This window comes from Erithacus rubecula, assembly GCF_903797595.1.
Source record: "Erithacus rubecula genome assembly, chromosome: Z".
Taxonomy (NCBI): domain Eukaryota; kingdom Metazoa; phylum Chordata; class Aves; order Passeriformes; family Muscicapidae; genus Erithacus; species Erithacus rubecula.
In genome coordinates this window covers 6512595-6535233 of record NC_136661.1, presented here as the reverse complement: position 1 = coordinate 6535233, position 22639 = coordinate 6512595, and the positions used below count along the sequence as shown (strand labels likewise).

At 36.4% G+C, this 22639-nt stretch overlaps 1 protein-coding gene across 1 annotated transcript in view; it reads left to right on the top strand.

The window, feature by feature from the left end:
• The window catches only part of SLC1A1 (solute carrier family 1 member 1), a 49588-nt gene that overhangs the window by 20460 nt on the left and 6489 nt on the right, over positions 1–22639 (top strand). Inside the window, 9 exon segments of the mRNA XM_079330039.1 lie at positions 8618–8710; positions 10359–10473; positions 12240–12282; positions 13998–14102; positions 15403–15430; positions 15433–15498; positions 15501–15585; positions 17570–17677; positions 22376–22498. Of these exon segments, the coding sequence (XP_079186165.1) occupies positions 8618–8710; positions 10359–10473; positions 12240–12282; positions 13998–14102; positions 15403–15430; positions 15433–15498; positions 15501–15585; positions 17570–17677; positions 22376–22498 (766 nt within the window).

Below are 22639 nucleotides of genomic sequence, written 5' to 3'. Positions count from 1 at the left end.
AAGAGATCTTCCAAGAAAGTCAAATCCATTTGATAGTATTATAGTAAATTAGTTATCTGGGCTCCAGAAGGAGACTTACCTCTTCCCTCTGTATGATTAATTTGTGAAGGTCAAGGAATGTTACAGTACTGTTAATGAGTTTCTGCCTTCAGTGTACTGAAGGATACTAGAAGTTCTGTCCATGTGCCGTCATTGAGCGCAGGCAGGATAGCAGAGTCATGGGTTATTAATGGACAAGATTTGTGCCATCTCTTCAGATTACTAATATCGTAGTCATCTTCTCCTTTCCCTCAATATCAGTTGACCTTATACAACTGAGACAGCCCCTACATTATTTCAGGTTTTTTAAATTACAGTATAAACTTTGAAGTACACTTCTGGTTCATGGAGCATGATTACCACCAGTTCTCAAGGGCAAAGAGCTCCAACACAGCAGCCATTTTGTGGCACCAGCCGTCACTGCCTCCTATCTGAGCCATATCACTGTGGGCACTGCTGTGGCATCACTGTGGATGTGTCTAAAGCCAGTTGGTGTCTTCTGCTGTTTCTCTTGTGGACAACACAGCAAACTGTTCCCTAGTAAACCAGATTTCAGTCACCCTTTTCACTCAAATTCCCTATGAGTAGATACCACAACTGACTAACCATGCAGTGTCATGTTAAAGGGCTTTTTAAAAATCTTGTATACCTATACATTTTGCCACCAATAATTTTGAGGAAATTCAAGTACTTTCAAATACTACAGTTTTTCTGAATACACTTAATACATGTATCACCAGCACCAGCACAGGGACTAATATTTTCTGCTTAATCCTTGAACTGTAATCTGATTTCTGTAATGAATCTTAGTAGCATGTCCATCTTGGCAGATAGATTGTGTCATCTTCCTTCCTTTGAAGTTTTTCTGATATTCCAACCAAAAACTCATCTCTCCTGAGAAGGCATTACCTTCAGATTATATAACCTCTAAGAGCTTTCTAGAGAAAAATTAAATGTTCCTAGAAGTGATGAATAGAAGATATTACTAATACCCTCTTTGTCTGCAGTCTCCAATAAGCTCTGTAGAGCAAGATCATAATACAATGATTGTGCCAACTGCCCCAAAGGACAGCACAGTAGCCCCTTAGCAAACTGATATCCAGGTCAGAAATTTTTCTTTAAATCTTAACTGAAATGCCCTCTGTTGTAGGATTATTTTAACCCTTCATTGCTATACATGGTTCATCTCCCATTCCACTCTATTTGGCATTTAGAAAGAATTTACTTTTCAACCTCGTTTAAATGATCCAAGACATCTCTCAGAGATATCAACAGTATCTCTATAATGTTGTAACCATTGTTGCATTGCACACTTCAGTCTGTTTGTTTGCTTTCAAATATCTTTTTTCAATGCCTCTCCAGAGTTAAGAGATCAATATTTGACATTCTAATCCAAGTCTAATTAGATCATGTAATTATAAACAGAGAATTTTCTGACTTGAATTTTTTGGTGATTTTTAAATGCCACAAACAGATGCTTAGGCATTACCTACATGCATCTAATCTCTCCCACTCTCTCCCTCACACTGTCCCCCTGTCATGTGCTAGTTTTTTTTCATTTCATTTGTAAGACGTTTCTTCTGTTGCATTTACACAACATACTAATGGAACAACTCACTTGTTCCGAAGAAAGAGCAATTAATGACATTTTCTATCAAGTCTGCTGAAAAGGTAATGCTACAAGCTGCCATAGAAATCCTTCTCCTTTACAGTAAATAAGAATAACATTTGAATAGACTGGGGTCACTGCTCTTACAGGAGAATTGACAGAACAAGGAATGGAAGACTTCTAGTAAAAACACTAAAGACAGTAGATCATTTGAAAAAATCTCATTTGAAGATTGCATATCACTGTTTGTTTGGGGGATTTCATTTGCCTTAGCTTTTTCATACCTGGTCTTCTCAGCCAACATCTGACTTGGAACTGACCTCCTAATGAGATTTATCTAAAGAGGTCATTGAGTTAGCTGAGGAAAGACTAGCTGAAAAAGATCCTTCCAAGCCCCATGACACAGTAAACATGAGAAAGCAATAAAATTACGAGATGCATATCAGGTGAAAGATATTTGAAAATTATCTACAGGCAATCTAGTCCTGAGGACTCACACATTACATCCTGTCTGAAGCCCTGCATGTGGGTGGTATTTCAGTAGACAGTTGTGAATTACCTAATCGGTACTGATAGTCCTTGTTCATACACAAGGAATGTGGTATTGCATTTCCCAGAGAGTTCCACAGAGCAATCAGGAAAAAAAAAGAAGATTCACCATTCAGGCTTTTGGAAGAAGCAGTAGAAATTGCTTTTAACCTAGTTTGGAAACTGAAATTTCAGGGAGAATATGAAGAAAATTACCTTTCAGGAGGTTATGACAATGACAAGGGCAAACTTGTACTACAAAATCGTGCAAATAAAAGAGCAAAATGAGAGGGAAATGGCTCAGAGTCAGGAATGGGAAGAGGGAAAAAATCTTAGATGACTCAAAAATGTCTTCAGTAAAGCATAGGCTCTGAATTCACTCACCTGTGAATTCCCTCACTGCACTTATTTTCCAAATTGTATATAGAAGGATTTTGCCTTCATAAAGTGAGCACTGACCAAGGACAAAATGAAATACTGGGCTAAAACCAAAAGGACAGAGGGCAACTGGCTTGGAATCCATTCTTTTCAGAAGCCCTGAGAAAAAGAATCTTCTGAATTAATGTTTGAACTGTCCCAAGTTTATAGGACAGCAGAAAGGACCTTTCCCTGGAGTGAAAAGGCAATTTTCTTGCTTATATCTATAACCCAGCTATTAAATAATGACAAAATTGACACAGGAATATGATGGAATCTAGTCTTATTTGTGTGAGATGCCTTTTTTTCCTAGCAGCAACTGATTAGAGTTTATATAGTTCATGGAACAAGAATGCAAATTTGGATTCTCTAGATACATTGAGGAATAAAAAAATAAGCATAAGCTTGCTACACACTGCTTGTGCAAGCAATTAACTTGCTCAATGCTGGAGCTAGAATTTTGTGTTCTCTCCTCAGATAAAAAGTATGTCTGTCTTCTAAAGGTACATGCCAAATATTGTTTAGTATTGCTAGTGTTTCCCCTTGCAAGTAGAAGAAAAGTATGGCAACTAATTCAAAATTTTCACTTGCATCTAAGAAGACTGTTTTTATGGCCTGGCCATCTCTGTGGTGACCAGTGGATTAAAAGAGAACTCTCAGTACTAGATAAATATATTTCAAAACCAATCGGAACAGAGAGGTCATATCACAGTCAGATGCAGCTGAAATTTTGATACTGCTCATGTTTAAATTAGAATCTTTAAATCCAAGAAACTTCATGAATTCCAGGCAGCTGTTATCAAAGGCAGAGTGTCAGCACTGTTTTGGGGTTTTTTTCCCTGTATATTTTAATGAATAAATATTGCCTTTTAGCAACAACGCATAACATAGTTCATCCCAGCAATAAAATAATATTTCTTTTATACAAGATATTGTGTCCCCTTATAAGGATTCTCTATTGAAATTCTTGATATCCATTTTAAGAGTCAACTATGGTTTTCTATTTTTATATGTCTTATGCAACATTGTAAAAAAGTTTTGCTCTCCTGGATGTCCACCAATCATTAATTTCTTTGATGTAGTGACTGCATATTACAGCCAGAAGAGCCAAAATAGAAATGAAGAAATAAAGTGTGAACACCTGGGAGAAGTTGAGAATTATTTTGTGATTATCTAGTGACCACAGAAATTCCTCGAATCAATAAGGCTGCTGGCAGTTTGGAGCAGTTTCAGAACTGCGTTTTGCTTTTATTTTGCCTTTTGCCACGATCAGCATCATGATCATAGCTGAGAAGGTCTAACAGCCATACAGTTCTATTCTTCAGGAACTTTTTGTTGTTATATTTTTTACAATTGGGAATTAGATAGGAAATTAGGTATCAGAACCCTTGGAGAATATGGTGTGCAGTTGATGCGCACCATACTTGAGTTGTTTTTTGTCAGAATTTAATTAGCTTCTGAAACTAATAGAAAATAAACCAGTGTGAATTTGGAAGGACCTTGAGCCAGACTCTTCCTTTGGGCCTTGCACCACTTAAGGAGAACAGCTGTCAGTGCTAGGAGCTGGCTAAGTGGCATTGGGACAACTCAAATCTGATCCTCAAGTGTAGCTGTGTTGCAAAAGGAGTTAAGCAGTCTAGCCATTTAAGGATTATACAAAATGATCAATGTGTCATGCAGATAAAGTGATGATCCTGTCAGCTTCCACCAATCTTCAAAACCTTGAGAACAGCTAAGAAGTACTGCAAGAGGTTCACTTGGTGATGACAATGAAATTTGTAGAGCAGCAATAAAAAATACCAGTGAGTCTAGGCATGATTTTTGCTGTTGAACAGAGTCAACGATTTAAGAGTCAAATTATTAAATTAAATCTCTGATAATGTTCTGAAAAAGAGTGCCTGGAAGCATGAATCTGTGTGCACAGTTGCACGTATTTCTATCTTTAGAATGGTATGACAATTCTACGGATGTAGGTGTTAACCCCTAGGGAGCTAAGAAGATGCTAAGTACTGTAAGTCAGAAGATCTCTGTGGTTGTTTCCAGTCCTTCACAGAACCCTTTTCACTTCTGAATCTCACAGGACCACAGCACTGGTCTCACAAGAGCATAGTGAACAACTCTGGAATTACAGTGTTATAACTCGAGCCAAAGTCATTTCACCATTTGTACATATGCATTTTTAGTGAACAGTTCTAAAGTGAACAAATTTTATGTTCAGTGGCTACTGATAAAAAATTCTGGAGCACCATGTTTCATATTTAAGCATAGTTTTGTTTAAATCAGACTATTCCCTTACATAGCTTTATCCAGTAGTATTTCAGGGCAGTAGTTTTAAACATGTACTTTTTTTTTAATTGCTGCAGTGCAGCATTTCACTTTTGTAGGGTTTTGAGGTTCTTGTACAAGAAAGATTAGGAGAGATACTTGATTTCACTGGCTGTTTTGGATTTTATTCTTTTGCAAGTGTATGTGATGCAAAATACAGAAAACTGGGCAAAACCAGAGAAGATTACTAAGACTTCAAGCTGAAACTGTAACATAGAAAACATTGGAGGTGAATTGGACTAGACAATTGATTCCAAAATTTGACTTCAGTTAGTAAGACCTTAACTCTGTTCTGCAAAAATTATATGGGGAGAGATGTAGATAGATTAACAGATTTTTTAACATCAGTTGGTGTCTTTCATGATGATATCACTTAAGCCTTTTTGCATCATAGCCACAGAATTTTATTTGTGCTTCAGTGGCTACAGCTGAATTAGGAATATTTTATAGGAAAATGTAAAGGACTAATCAGAAGTACTGCAGTTTTGAAATGCTCAGGGATGGAAGATAATCCATCATGCCTGTTCAAACTCTATACAGTAAATTATATTACCATCTTATCTGTTCAAACATGTTTAAACTTGTGGATAGATAGATGGGAGAAAGAACAAATAAATTAGTTGTAAAAGTTTATTGGTAATCCCAAGTAGATAACCAAACCTAATTACACTGCTTTTGTGATCTAATTTTGAATGACACTGCAGGCATTCCTTTTGGAGCAGCATATGTGCCATCTTAGTTTGAGAAATTAGTTTTTTCTTCTGAACTGAAGTCAGTGTTATGTAGTAGTTTAGTACTACTAATGTAATTAGTAGTTGTGTTAGCGCTTTGTTCAATACATCTTCCATTAACTCTTTCAGTTATGTCAAAAAACCTATAAACATGATGTTACTGCAAAGGGAATCTTAATTTCCAATTATCTTGATAAAAAGGCTAGTAGCTATCAATTATATTACCAATTGCTCAGTCATGACAGTAGAGTGTATCTGGATAGAAGTCTATTATTATATCTATTTTCTGGTGAGTAACAAGCTAACATGAAAACAAATCAGCTTAGCAGTCTACATCACCCAGTGCAAAACTGTGTCTGTGGTACTTGTGCTGGATGCTATTTCAGTCTCCAAGTAGAAGCATGCTTCTGAATGCAGGTTTCAGAGTACAGCAACTTTCAAAAAAATGCAAACCCCACACTTACCATCCTCAGACCATACTTGTACTTATTCAGCTATGTCTGTCTGAATGATTTGTGTGGTTTTTTGATTACCAGCAAGCAGCACCAACAGAACAATGGAAGGACAGGCTGGATCCTATCACAGCTTACTCACTGACAGGAACGTGATCCAGTTTGAAAAGGCAGGGACAAAGTTTACCCTTTATTATACCTCTGTAACTCCAGTGAGCATAATAGTTTGCAAAGGGATTTCATTTGAAGCCAGAAGAATGCCTGTCACAGGATTCTCCTTTCCTATTAACTGTAGGATCTTATAATAGGTGCTCCAGGGAAATTACCTTGCATGATTATTAGGCTCTTGACTAAGTCAACAAGACTGTCAGGCAAAAAACTCCAAAAATATGAAGGCACAAGTTTTAGAATGAAATTCCATTGTTTCCAGGTTTTATGAACTTTTCACTAAAAGATACAAAACTATGGCAATACCTGTTTGCTCTCTTTTAAAAAAAATTATGTGAATTCATCCAAGTTAATTATCAGCACAGAAGTTTCAATATTGACAGCCTTTGAAAACAGACCTGTACACAGAAAGCATTATTTACTACTGTTGGTGTGAACTGACACAGTCAGGTAACCAAGGGAAGTGCCAGATGACAGCTGAAACGCAAAGAGTAGATTTATATCTTACTTCATCAGCAGTGCCAGGCGGCAGAGACACGTGGGGACCGATGCTCCGTTAGGCGTAGCTCGTCCTGGCGGCCAGCGCTGGGGAAGTGTTTGCAGCCTGCCCCGCTGTAACAAAGGCTTCCTGCATGTCTGTGAGAGTGATCTCCATAGGAATTCCACTTCTCAAAACAGGCACAGCATGGACCACACTGGGCGTGATAAATGGAGGTTTCCCCACTGACATTTTTAACATTCCCAGCTGCAAGGTCACTTTGGACCAAATAATTCCCTCCTCTTCCCCAAATCTTCCAGTTTTAACTGTTTTCCTCCCAAAACTATCCATTCTCAGGAGTTCTTGCTGCCATGATTTCCACAGCTGAGCCCACAGCAATTGGAAAGTCTTTTTTTCTACCTTCTTTTTCCCCCCAGTTCCTAAGGTGAGAAACAGAATTCATGGCCCAGATTCTGTGTCCATTCTGTTACTTCTGCCTTCAACAACATCCTTCCTGCTGAAAGGTTCCTGTAATACCTGTGGCATTTTTTCTCTGCATTAATCTATATTCCTTAGCCATAGGAATAGTTCATTAATTCCTTATTTGCTCTACAGATGAGAGAATCTTTGCATTCTGATTTCTGTATATATGTATTGTTCTTCTATACTCAATCAAATGATGCACTATCCCATGAAAGACTCTAAAATAATCAGATTATGAAATAAAATAACCTTCATTCTCCCCTCTGAGTATTTTTTGCATTTTAAATAACAATTAACAGAACTGTAAGACATTATATGAATACTCTAGGCACAAGTTGTCAGCTGTTAATATACTTTCTGAATTAAATACCAACACATGGTTAAACTGTGCTTGCTAAGATCCTTTTTGAGCTCAAAGATCAGTAAGTTACATGTATGTCAGATCTCTTTATTTTTCTTCCTTCACTTCTGAAACTATTTTTTCCCAACAAAATCACATTTCTCTAAGGCTAAATATCCTCCTTTTGCTTTTGTATACAAAGGATCCAGCCAGTCTTTGATAAACTGACTCAATAAACATACAAATATAAATGGATCACACATGTATAATAAAGAGATAGCAGTTTTATTAACTAATGTTCTTAAAAACAGAAAAGTTTTGGAGTCACAATGCTCATTTTACCCTAGTTAATGATTTTACACATACAACTTTTATAAATCTTTTAAACAATTAAGAAATACTTAACTAGAAACTTCATCTAATATTATGTCCAGAATCTAAATTGACCTCAATATAATACCTATCTCAGCACTTTCCCTACCTTCATTAGTAAATCTGCCCTGTTCTTGACAATGATTTATACACCTGGAAAAGTGCAAACTTTAGAAAAAGCTTTAGTGAAAAATTTAAAAACAGTAAGTCTGTTAATGAAGATAGACTGACCAGAAATTATCCTTATTTGTCTGATGTGCCTTTGAGCAACCTGAGGTAACAGACCGGAGCAACTCCTTCACGTGGCTTTTAGCTTTAAAGCCAAAATGTTACAGATCTGGAAAAGTTAAGTGAATAAGGAAATATATTGTGACATACTCTTATATGCCAAAGAAACAAACATCAGGGAATCAAGAAAACTCAATTGTCTTTCTCCTAGAAAAAGGGGTAAAAAAAAAGGAAAAACAATTTTTTGCAAAGAAGCAGACCAAATATGTTCGTAAGCTACAGATACTTTTCAGAAGTGCAAGTGTCAATTAAGTACTTAGAAACATCTTGAATAAAGAAAAATTTTCTGCATAGAAATAAGAGACAATAATTAATTCTCTCTACAAAAATGACAACATTGTTATAAAACAAGTTTTTACATTTTTTTTCTGTGGTTGTTTTTTGCAGGTGTTGCTGCTTTGGATTCCAGCGTTTCTGGGAAGATTGGTTTGAGAGCAGTTGTATATTATTTCTGCACTACAGTCTTTGCTGTAATACTAGGTACTCTGTGTTTCTGTGACTTTTTAAACCATCAGCATTGCCTAATTACAAATGTACTGCACTGTGACTTTCCCAGGACAGGATGTGGAGACAAGATGGGGCATCATACCAGACAACCTGACATTACGTGTAGTCAGATACAGAGAGAAGCTGGTCGTGCTGTCCACAGTTGGGCTGTGTTCGTATCCAATGTGATGCCACAGGCAATTTCACCATATATTTCAGCTCAGAGAAAATTAGGAGTTGTCTGCTGAGGTGAAAAGTGACCAGCAGAAAGACGAGTGAATGTCAAAGGCCAAGAAGTGAATTTCCTCAATAGCAAAACTGAAAACCTGTTCTGATTCTCAGATTGGAAAATATGTAGTGCATCACACCTGAAAGAATGACGGAAAATACTGGTTCCCTTGTCAACTCGTTTCTTTCCTTAAAGAATCCTTAAAGATTTTTTCCCACTCTGTTACTGCCAGGCTTCAATCCTATATCTCTGAAATTCACATCTCCTCTTACAGAAGTTCATTTTGCAACTTTGACACGCTCTGTATTTGCTTAAAGAAGCATCCTCAGCCAGCCTTCTTAAATAAGAAAAAAATAAATAAAACAATCTATCTATGTCTAGATATCTATGTCTATATCTAAAACAATCTTCCTATGTCTAGGAAATTTCTGTGAATACATAAGAAACGAGTATTATTAAAGACTAATATTAGTGTGTATCTAACTTTGAAATGGTCGCAGCTCTGGGTGAGATGTTAAACCAGACAATCTCCCAAGGTCCTTGCCATCTTAAGTTTGTTCATGGCATTATGACATTACTTGTTTCATAACTTGTATAGCCAGAGCTATACAAATGCAGTAGTAGCTTTTGTTCATTAGAAAGACTTGTTCCTGCCTGGTTGAAGGATCATCCAAATGCTTCTTTCTCCCTTCTTTCTCCTTCACTGAAATGTTGTAGTTCATTTGCTTTGGGTTTCTTTGGACTTGTATAAGCAAAAGAAAAACAAAAGATAAAAAATAATATGCATTATAATATAACAATATAACAGAATAACAATAGTAAAAATGCGTAAAATAAGCCACTAAAGAAAATGAAAAATTTATCATTAATTTCAGCATTTACGAGGTCTAATCTAGTATTTCTTAATCAACAATCTTCTATTTCTTTCTTTTTCTGAAGCCCTTCTCTTACGTAACTTTATTGCTACCTAACTTTAATAAAACACCATGTGACTTTGGGGTCACAGGACAGCATACACTTGTATTCAGATATGAAAGCTAGCAATAAGATGGCTACATAAAGGAAGAGGTAAATAGCAGTTAAATATATTCACTCTGCAAAAGTTGCAGCCACTCATCTGAATCCCAGCTAAAGCAGTAGTGAGCACTTGGTGAGCAGTAGTGGTATAGTATGATACATATGAAAATAAAGCTAAACTGATGAAGTCTAGGGACAAGCCTGCAAGTAGCTCCTGGTCTAGCGGAACCATGCACATTCAAGGACATCACCTGCAGAGCAGAAGCACCAGGGAAAGTGTTCATTGAGTTAAGCTCAATAAACATCCAACAAAGAGTTTGGCTACACAGGATATACTGAAGAAGAATGCACTAATGCCTTGCTTGCACTGTGAGCTGTCTGCTTCTCCTTCTGCAGGGATTATCCTTGTTGTGACCATTAAACCTGGAGTGACTCAAAACGCAAATGAGATTGACAGAGTGGGCAGTTCCCCCGAAGTCAATACTGTTGATGCCATGCTGGATCTGATCAGGTGAGATTTTAATTTTTAGCTTCCATGGCCCCTTTGCAGAAGTCAAAAAGCCACAAACGTAGTTGTGATATGTAATATAATAAAATGCCTTCTGATACTGTTGGGATGAATAAGGAGGAGAACAACTTGCATTTCAAAAAATTAGACATTTTAAAATATACTCAGAGCAATTTGTTTAAAAATTCTCTTTATAGACTTAGCTAATAAAACAGTGACAAAAAATACCTCCTTCACAGAAACTGGCATGCAAGGTTTATTTATTATGAAGAAAAGATCTGTAAAGAATTGGTGGATTACTGGTGGAATTACTGATTGTTAGCTTCTGTGTCATCCAGCATACACAATGAGCTGAAATTGCAGAGTTTTGCTCCCTCCATCAAGGCAGCATGCAAAGTAACAGATGCAGGATGTAAAGACTTCCAAGGGTTCCACAAGAACCAAGATATTTGCTGCATCACCAGTATCTAAGGCAACCTTATAATATGTCTTTCCCATTAGCACCATGAACAAAGACAGACACTTAAAAGTGGTTAGAAGACAGAAACCCTAGAAAAGTCTGAAGAAGACATGTGCAGGTTTTCAGTCTTACTATGTTTAAAGAATTGAAGAAAAAATACACCAAAAAAGGCTGCATAAAGGCTAGGTAGTACATTCAAAATATTTCTGTTGATTTTTTTTTATTCTGGTGTCTTTAGTCTCTATTCTGGGTCACTGTTCCTGCCCACCATCTTGCTTTTGTATAATTTTTACTTAATCTGTGTGTAAGAACCAATTTGCTAAATATCTAGTAGTTTGGGGGTTTGCTTAATTTCTTGCAAACAAGTTTAAGACTGTAAATTAGCAGATAAAAGATCTGAAATTCTCTTTTAAATTTATTAATTAATTTCCTACATATTTATATTCAAAATATGGATAAAAATAATGGATTTAGGATCTAAATCTAGACAGTCTTGTAAAGATGAAGGAAAAATCCACACCTATACAAACTGATTTTGCTTTTCAATAGATTTGCTTTAAAAACTTGATAACTAAAGGCAGGGGTTGGTGAAAGATCTTTAGGGGAGATCAAAAGACTTCTGCTTCAGTATATAAAATGCATTTTTATGCACTGGATTGGATATTTACCAAATACCTAATTAATGCTTTTTTTTTCACAGTTTTTTTGAATCTGAAATTGCATTTGGAAAGGAGGCACACACGCTTACATTGCACTAAATCTCCTAATTTTTCAGTGTGCGAAGTCCTTGACACTAGAATAACACAGGATAATTTACTATTAACCAAGATTAATTTTTGAATTCATAACTGCAATAGAGCACACCAATAGATTACAATAGATTGCACCCTTTGTAAAAGGTTTTTTATTTTTCTCTTCTGCCTATATTGGACATATCCTATAAAGATGGTATTTCCCCTATTCCTTATGCAAGTCAAGGAGGATAATGTAACAGGGAAAAGTACACTGGTTTTAGTTGCTTACAAATATAAATATGAAACACTAAAAATATAAGCTCTCTAAAGTTCAAGAAGTGCAAGTAGGAAAACAGTCATTTGGATTCTTAAATGCTTAATTTCTTTGGAGAAAAGACAATCTATCTATCTATCTATATATCCATCTATTTAATCTACTGATGCTAATATATTGTTTTCTGCTGAAAGAAACACACATGATCTGATTTTAAGCATCAAATTTTATAATTTTGTTATAGCAAACAGCTTTTCATTAGTATGCTGTAGTATTGAAATGATTCTGTGCTTGTTAATAGGAATATGTTCCCAGAGAATCTTGTTCAGGCCTGTTTTCAACAGGTAATTTGAATATACCTCTTTATTTCTGTAGTTTTCACTGTTAACCACAAATTATTTTTCCTACATTAAAAAAAAAAAAAGGTTGTCAGGCAAGACTTATTTCTGAGAAGTCCAGGAATATCTTCATTTCCTATAAACTGGTGGGGGTTATGGCATCCTTGGTTCCATTTCCATTACAATAAATAATGTACTATCAGCTATTAAGTCCCATAAAGACACTGTTTAAGAGTTGGATGCAGAAAACCAAGCACTGTGTTAAGACAAGATTTTTCTTTTTGGCACAACAGGAGTTAAAAGAATCATCTTATGTGGATCAGTTTCCTTGTTCTTAAGACCCCCTCTATGTCTGATGAAGTCTGTGTAAGTTAGCCCTCACCCTGAACTGTCTCACATCTAATGTCCATTACCAGACCAATCCTTTGAAGGAAAAGGCTGATAACTAGTAGTCTGTTCAAGACATCTTTCAGGAAAAGTGAGTGTTGCCAAGATGAAAGAGGAAACTTCTGCCTATATATTAGACTTATCAGTTAATGTTCCCCAGAAATTTATATCAGATATGCTGCTGTGCACAGCCCACTTTATAAAACTTCTCCATGTAAAAACTTCTTTCATCAATACTGGCCACCCAAAACTAAGGGGACAGACCAGCTCTTTTAGGGATCCTTGACAGAATGATGGTGGCACTCAACTGTATTTTCTTAATGGATTATGTTTAGTATAGCGCCAAACTTACAATCTGAGTAGCCCTGAATTTCTATGAGCAGAATCAGGTGTAGTATAGTTTATAATAGCACCATTTAACTTATGTTTCTAATCACCTGGAGTACTGCGTATTAGGTGAAATCTTAATATTTATCAATATAATCATAATCTAGATAACATACAGAGGAATACAGATTGGTCACTTAGTCCTCAGAGGAAGCAGACAGAGACCCAGGCCACCGGGTCTCACTGTCCTGCAGCAGTTTTAGTCTAAGTTACTCATGGGACTTCTACCTGATTGGTTTTATGGATGGCGTACTTGCTGCTGTTAAACTTCCCTGTTCTGTGACTGTGTCATGAACACCACTTGTCTGGCTAGGTGCCTGGAACATTTAAGACAAATAAGGAGAGGAATAGTCAGCCTAGTGCCAGGAAACTGGAGGCTAGTAGGGAGAGGAAGAGTAAGTCTGTTTGGTTTGTTCTGCTGGGTGCACAGGACCTTGAAGACCTGGCAATGAGAGGGAGAGGGAAATATATAACCCATTTGACCACAAAGAATGGCTGTTAGCCTAGTTTAATGGCACTAGTTATGCTAACCACGTCACCAAGGGCCTGGTTGCATCAGGTGCATCTGGCTCTACGAGCCTCTCCTGGCATGACTATCACCAATTCTCTCCAGACTGTTTGTTCCAGCAAAAAGTCTTGCCATTGTCAGGAGCTCTAGCTCATGCCTCCCCAGCACATCCATGGGATATCCAACATGCTGGGGAGCAGAATTCATAGCATATTATTTGTGAGTCTCTGTTTGAACTACAGCTTCTGAGGTACAGATGGCACACATGCATTGGGAAATAAAGTATTTGTCTATGTTTGCTACCTTCAAGTCAGATTGGTTAATTTTTCTCTTATTTTTACTGCCAAAAGCTATGCCTTCATTTGTTCTTCAGTTTTCTCATGTTTCTAAATAAGTTCTTCTGGATTATTTTAAAAAACTTTTCCAAAAACTTTTGCAGTATAAAACCAAACGTGAAAAAGTTAAAGCTACAACTGCTGTGGATAAAAACAGCACCATGTTTCGAGTGGGACCCACTTCAGCGGCTACAACAAAGGCTTCAGAGGTGCGACCTGTATCCTTTTATTCCTTCATAATATATGAAATAGGGAGAAGAAACACACACTAAATATGGTTTAATTCATGTGGCTAGTGATGAAGAAATGAATGGAAATAACACATAGATGGATTTTAGCAAGAGCGTAAAAGTTAATTGGTAAATGCTTAGTGGTCATTGTGAGTGTTTTCCAGTAGGTTTAAGAACATCAGAGGAGCCCACAGGGAGTTGACCAGTCCAAAGATAATAGATACCTGGTTATAAATTGTCAATTTTCTGAGAAAATCAACACTCACTGTGGAATGACTATATCACCATGAGATGTTTTGGGTAGCAATCACTGTAACTGTAAGCACTAAAGAAGAAAATAAGTTGAAAATAATATATTTTTTAATTGAAAACAAAACAATATAAAGCATTTGCTAAATAAATTTGTTACTGTGGAAAAAATGTACAGAGAAAAAAGTGAAAAATGTATATAACAAGCCTTTCATTAGAGGTATGGAAAGCTTATGGGTGTTAATGGCATATGAAGTCTAGACTTACTCTGGAGGAGATGGAGAAAGGAATTCAGTAGAATATGAACATAGAACTATAAACAATACCAAATCAGTGCACATTTTATTATACTCCTTCCAAATTTCATCTTAAAGTGATAATAGCATGGGGAAGATACATGGGAGCTATATGAAGAGATATTAATTAAATCCTGAACCAGAATGTAGTGAAGAATTGCACCCTTTCCTTCATATTGTGTGCTGCACAGAGGAATGTATTAATACCTCTGTAGTAGGATTTTTGTGTTATGTGCATACAATTTTCCTATAAATTATGAAATTACACTAATGTCCAAGTTGTTAGGCAGTGGGTGAATTTATCTTAAATCCAGATACAAACTCTTGAGTTGCTCAGAAATAAACACAAGGATTCTGCATCTGTGTTTTGCTTTCCAATGGGGTATAAATCTTGAGTGAAGGGGAGTAAATCTTGAAAGCATGACTGGGATACTTAGACCCTGCATACCTCATGTCAGAAGTCTATAGAAAAGACAATACAATTAAGGGGTGCTTTACTCTCTCCTGAGGTTTGGTCAGATCCTTGCATGGCTTTAAAATGCCAAAGTGTTCAAGTTTTGGTTTAGTGCATTCCTGAAATTGCCCACTTGGCACTTTCAGAAAGCCAGTAGAGTGGCTGGGAAAGATTTTCATGTCTTTCAAAAGAAGTCTAACTGTGTTTTCATATTAGAACTCTTTAAAGTAAATTCATTATTTTCAGATAGTATTTTTTTTCTCTTGATTCCAACTTACAGAACAAAACCCAAGAATATAAAATCGTGGGGAGTATTCCAACGGCATCAATGCGGTGGGGTTGATTGTCTTTTGTCTTGTTTTTGGAATGGTTATTGGAAAATGGGAGAGAAAGGACAAGTGCTGATGGATTTCTTCAATGCGCTGAACGAAGCTACAATGAGAATAGTTCAGATAATTATGTGGTAAGTCCAAGGATATACTGGCATTTTCCAACAACTTCTTTAAGTGGAATTTGTCATTGAAGAGGTAGGAGAAGACTCAGACTTCATGTTTGGCTTTGCATAGTATTTTACAGAAAGCAACTTTCAAAGGAAGATTGGTAAAATTTTCTTCTTACAGAATTTGATTCTTTGAGGAAACTGGAGACAGGGCTTCTACTTAATATATTACTAAAGAAACAGTCCTATTGATTCCCAAGAAACTTAATGTTTTTAGACATTCTTGCTAGATGTTTATAAAAGATCTAGTGCACTAGTCAGGATTCATTCAAGGATAAGCTTTACCACCCATATGCCCTTATGAGCCTTGAACATTATTACCTGGCAGATATATATTCACAGGATGGCTGTCCTTGATCTAAGTTCCTCTAGAAATCTGAATTAATATGCAAGCCACAGCACAGAGAAAAATTCAAAATGGTATGCAAAGTACAACTTAGCATATATTACCTTCTGCTAATAGATTTTATGACACTACATTCTCATAATATTCTCAGACAAGAAAAAACAAATTTAAAATATAGAACCTTGTCTGATAGTGTTTGGTTGTACTTCACCAACCAGCTATTCATAGAATTCTGTCTATGCAAATCACATTACAGGATCAGGACTACAAATGCAGACAATTCCTTCCAGAGTTAGATCCTACATGTGGAGTGCTTTCTGCCACTTATTACAATACTCTGCTCATGTGCACGGTTTGATACCAGTACCTTGTCAAATCTGACCCTTCCATGGTTTTCCTTACATCCCAGCACACTGAGATGTCTGTAAAACAAACCTGTCCAGGGTTTAGTTGCACACTTCTTGCTTCCTCAAAGAAAGGTAAAATTAATTTCTGCAGCTGGTCCTGTGCTAGAGCAGATAGTTTAGTCCCAGGCTAGGTTAAAGCCTTGTGAGATAGGCTGCCTTGCTCTGCAGAAAGTTACCACCAGTGAGACTCCAGACTTAGCATATGCCATGCAGGAATTTACTTATAAATTGATTATCCATTTTCTCGCATGTTCCAGAAGCTGTGGTTACAGGCTCCCTGAGTTTCTACAAATATAGGAGCTGCTGTTTGAAACAAAGTATTATGCTGGAAGTATGTGGAATAAGTTCTGTTTTCATCAAGTTCAGTGCTCAGAGGAACTAGACATCCCTGCTTTCTACAGGGACAAGATACAATTTTGTGTGTGAGATTGCACACATAAATTTTATTAATTTCTAATTTATATTTTTAATTTATATATTTTATATATTCACAAATTTCCAGGTTAATTTATACTGCTCAAACCTCTGAAGTAATAACTTGTCTCTGTGACAACCTGCTCTCTGGAACTTAAAAAAACACAGTGTAGCTGGTGCTAACACAATTCCTGATATTTCCCCTGAATTTTCTGTAGGCATTAGTCTACGCAACTGTTCAGATCCATAAGGCATGGCCGTGTGCAGATTTACTTTATTCTGTGCAGGTGACACAGGTACATCCCCCAGTGCTGCAGGGCAGCTCCTGTGACTAAAGGACTAAAGCTTTCCCATCTGTGTGTGATTACAGACTAGATGGACACTGGTCTCAACCCTGCAGACTTCCACCCCCAGGTCAGCCTGTGGCTGTACATAAACATTTGCTGTAACAGGATATATTTCCATACCCCTTCCCAACTTCTGTGTATTCTGTGTATTCTGTGGCACCAAGTTGTAAATACTAACTAGCTAGGCAATATGTAGAGTTACATGTACTTTTATATTCCAACATTTTTAATCACCTATGTTGTAACCTTGCTGCAAATGAATAAAGTCCAATGTATAACTTAATACAAGAAAAAGAATCTGTTGTTATGAAAAAGGATATCAAAACATATTTTCTGTCTGTTTTTTAAAATTACTTAGGGAGAGAAATTATTTCATGGTGAGCATGCAGTACTCCTGAGAATGCATTTTTGATGGCTTTATTTTTGCTTTCTAGGTATATGCCAATTGGTATCGTGTTTTTAATTGCTGGGAAGATAATAGAAGTTGAGGACTGGGAAATCTTTCGTAAATTGGGTCTTTATATGGCTACGGTATTAACTGGGTATGTAATTTCTTAAAGATGGAATTGTATATATGCAGTTTTGGAGCTCAGTTGATTACCACTCAGTTATCTACTACGTCCAGTCTTCTAGGTCAGAGACAAGAATTCTCATTATTGAAAATTATGTGAGGATGTGTGAGAATAATTTGAATTCATGTTTTGCTGGATGCATGTTTTTTAAAACGTCACTGCCTTGCATTCTAAAAAAACCCAAATGCAATTTCTTTTCTTGTATTCATTGTTTTATTTCACAGCTTGTGATGAAGCAGAACATATTGTTCTATTAAAGGTGAGATTATGAATTATGTCTTATTGGGGCTTGCCAGACTTTCAAACATGGATAAATATGTGGATTATGTTGGGAACCTCCATAGAATTTTCGGGCTTAAGGTGTAGCAGCTGCACAGACCAAAATTTCCCTGCTGAATACAAATGCATAGTAAGAGCAGTGCATAAAGGATGCCAAAGAAATTGATCCCTTCACTCCCCAGTACTGAGCAGACATCTGACATCAAGAGAAGCCCTGGGGATTGCACTGTTTGCTAATTCCTCCTTCAAGGTTAGGGTAGATGGTGAGGCTGCAAAAAGAGGAGTTGCAGTCTGAATAACGTAGACAAGCATCAGAACTTCTTTCCTATTCTTTTTTGTTAGCTGTTGTCTATGTAGAACAGTCTGGGTGGAAGAGGTGTACTTGCACAATGTGGGGCCTTCAGCAGTGGAACTTGAGAATAACTTAACTGCTCCAAATGATAGGTTATAATACCAGATTATTATATATCTCTGAAGACTATCCTACAAAGGACTTTTTGTCAGATAAATGGATATTACAGTCCCAGTAAGATAAATGCACCTAAATTTCTGTTTCCAATTCAGTGAAGCACAGCCTTCTAGGCAGTCTTGGTCCATTACCTTAGCATCCACTCCTACAATTCCTTCAGTATACTACGGATTTATATATGTTTTGTCTGGAGGACTAGGTCCAAGGTTGAAAAAGAATTTCTTTCCCAACCTTTATGCATTTGCATGCTATTCTTCAAATATCATTTACACACATTCTGACAACAAAGCAAAGAGAATGGTAATATATTAGTCTTAAATGCAAACTACTTTATAAATAGGCAAGAAGGATCTCTGGGGTTTTTGCATTAATCCATGCTAGATAAGCACATTTATTTCAAGGTTGTTGTTTTGTTTTATTCATAAGTCGGTATGTTTGGACTAGCTGTCTGAAAATCACAGATAAAATTTCTTTCTAAATAAGAATTACTGCTCCCGAAATAGCACTGATTCATTACTTCTTCAGAATGTTAAAAATGAGTACAAGTTATGTTCATCTAATACATTATGTAGTTTTTTGTGAGTATTTGTTTGCACTTGGAAAACAAGTCAGATTTTTACAAGTTTCAAAAGCTGATATTTACCAAGAGATGGTAAATCAAGATTCTAATATTTCCTGTACAAATTATAAATTACACCCCAACCACAAGCTAGATAGAAATCACTAACAGAATGACAGTGTATCACTTCCACACTCTTCTATGTTATTAACTCCAGTCAATTCAGAGGAGGAATATGTGGAATGGATTACTACTGCCTTTTGACTTCAGTTTTACATCAGATAGCAAGTTTTAGTTTTAGATGGGATAACAAGTTTTATGGCTATTTACCTATTGGTTACTGGTTACAGGTTACTATTTGTACTGTGGCAAGGCAAGTTTTTCTTAAGATGTGTGTGAAAACACAGTGCCTTCTCCAGAGTACTTTGATTGCAAAGTGAACTGCCATTGCATAGTCTCCTGTTTAGCTGGTAACCATTGGTTTGACAGGCACAACAATTTTAAGTAGATCCCCAGGTGCCATAAAAAACATTATATGCAGTAAGCACCTCTGCATCCTTAGAGATAAAGAAAAAGTCTCTGCTCCTCCAAACGTGACACCATTTCCCCTGACAGGTGCTCAGGAAGATCTCTGCAACAATTGTATCTCTTGCAGAGTAGTGTCCCATGAGGGCTGCTGAAGATGTTGTGGATAAGGGATAATAGCTGCATATTCTCTGCAAAACTGATCATCTGGGGGCCATGCTGTAATCAGATCACACAAGCAAATATGGATACATACACACAAGGCTATAGGCTGCAGGTGCTTGTTCTACACTTTTCAGCCTGCAAGAATACGCTTTTCTCATACTTCTCAGGAAAAAGGAGAAATGCTGCTCTTTGGGTTTCTTAAAAACTTCTGTTGCTACTGTCATTTTGGTTTTCATTCTTCTTTTTTGTTGGACCCTGCCTGTTTGCAGTGTATTCTGTTCACTGCTTATCATCCTCTCTGTAAGCTTGAACTTGAAAATAACAGGTTATCTTAAATATTTCTTATATTCCTTATCAAGAGAATTGTCTTCTCTGTTTTCTTTCCTTAAACCTTCTAATCAGCTCACCTTTCTCCCAACTTAATTATTCATGATCTTTCATAGCCTCAGCCCTACCAGCACTCATCCACCTATGTCTGCAGCTCATCTCAGCCTCTGTGTCTCATTCAGGGACCATGACAGAACAGACTTCTCCCAGTGTCTTTGGCACAATTTGCCACTAAGTATCTCTAGTCTCCTACCATTAATGGTTGCAGGGTCAGGATGAGGACATATTAGAAGTTACAACAGAGGAAAGTCAAAGTAGAGACATAATTTCAGTGCCAGAGGGAACTCAGGCTGAAGTGGGAGGGAAAATAAAAAGAAGGAGCAGACTCTCCTTTTCTGTGCCTTTGTCTCTTCTGAAAGATGCAAGGCAGCTACAAGCTGCATCCCTGTAAGAGATATTCCCATATGGAATGGCACCGTGGGATTCTGAGGGACAAGATTCTTCCTAACTTAGAAATGCATACTATTAGAATTCCTATTTTCAATTACTGATTATGATTTTTGGTATAAAATTTTCTGCTGCTTGCTGAGAATTGCATTTTATAAACAAAAATAACTATTGCTTCAAATTTGTTTCAGGAAAACCAATAGCAGCATAACAGATAAACAAAAATACGTTATTTTGAATAACATTACATTCATGCTGCTACTAAAATGGTGCAGATGTAAATTTTTCAAATAACTAAGTCAGTATGCTTTTACACTTAAACATACTTAAAATGCTTACTCTCATTAACATTTTATTAAGACAGCAAATGGCACCCATACCGTTTTCTTTTCTTTTTTTTCCTGTATATTCTGTGGAATTCAATTTGTTATCTGACATATCAAAAACCTAGCAATTTATACAATGGTGCCTTGTGGTGGTGAATGTATAAATCGCTAAATTTCTTTCTAGAGTTGTTTACAAAATTTTATCAAGACATGTTGCATGCTGTTATTTGCATTCCACTAAATATCCTATTTGTTCCCATACAAAATTAAAACTTTAATGCCCGTTCCATTAAAAAAGATATTTTTTCCTAGGAAACAAATATGCAGGGTTTTTTTTATGATTTCTGATGCTATTGTGGATTTCTGTACTGTGGCTTCTGGTCTCTTAATTGTCTGTTTTTGGCAGAACAAATGGTACCATGACTTATTGCTATCTTTATCAACTACTCTGAAACCATAGAGCACTATTACAACATAGGAATTTACTCATGAACATTTTGTGCAGACAGAATTAAAATTCTAAGTCATAGGTGACAAGAGTTTTTGAGTTTATGTTTCCAGGCTATGTAATAATTTCTTTTCATAAAATTCTGATGTTGCTATCATTGCAACCTTTGAACATAGGGAATAATCACAGGTCCTTCAAATACATTTAATTTCAAAACTACTTACAGCAGTCAGTTTACCTCTGAATGCCCACAAGCTCTGCACTCATGTGTGTTCAGGATCACTGCACAGTATTCAAAATTAATGCATATTGAAGGATGATTTTGTCTCTGAGACTTATACAAATACCTAGACAAATACAACTGAACTGCTGAAGTCAAGAGAGCAAGTTGATCTTCTATGAGTCAACCCATTTAATTTTAAAAGTAATAGTTTCAAAATATAATATTTCAGTATCTTATAACATTAAACATGGTTAGACTACATATATCTCATTTAAACAGTCAGAAATACCCCACCACATTTTATCTGTAGACCTGAGCTTACACAGTTTTCCCCAGAGCAGATGTGGACTTTTCTAAAGGTTCATATTTGAAGTTTCTGCAGAAAGATGTGTATTTCAGGTATTCCTGACTGGAAAGCCTGTTTACCGTTATTTCCAAAACATGTTCTGTAATAAGGGCAGACAAATTAAGAATAATAATTTGATTTGGTTTTCTGATGTCTCTGGTTTGCATTGTAAGGATTTGGCAGAAGAATGAAGTGTTTTAGTGTTATTTCAAATCACCCTCTGCACATCAATTTAAATGTTATACATTAGTATAAGCTTCTCATTTTGATTAGTTTAAAATTATTTCCAGGGTCAATTCTTCTTCAGCTTAAGGAAGAGAGACAATTCATATATGGTCTCTCTCTCCTTTCCAAAAGGAAGTGTTGAACAGCATTAGTCTGCTTTTTATTAAGATGGCATTCTCTCTAAATGTTACACCTAGGTATCATTAAAGTCACCTTCAGTGTTTCATAAGTATGCTTGAGGACAGAGCTGGATACTTATTATCTCCAACTTAGTAAAGAAAGACAATGAGATGGATCTATTTGTTTAACTAGTTGGTTTTATTTTGCAGACTTGCAATACATTCCAGTATAATTCTGCCGTTTATCTACTTCATAATAGTAAGGAAAAATCCTTTTCGGTTTGCTATGGGGATGGCACAGGCACTTCTGACAGCCCTCATGATCTCTTCCAGGTAAACAAAAGAAACATCTTTTCTGTAATGTACCTAGTAGTAATTGCATGGTCTGTGCTCTGATTTTACTGCTACTTTTTTCAAAGCTCTGGTATCAACTGGATAGTTCTTCGTCCCCTGGAGGCTGAAATTCTGTTTTCA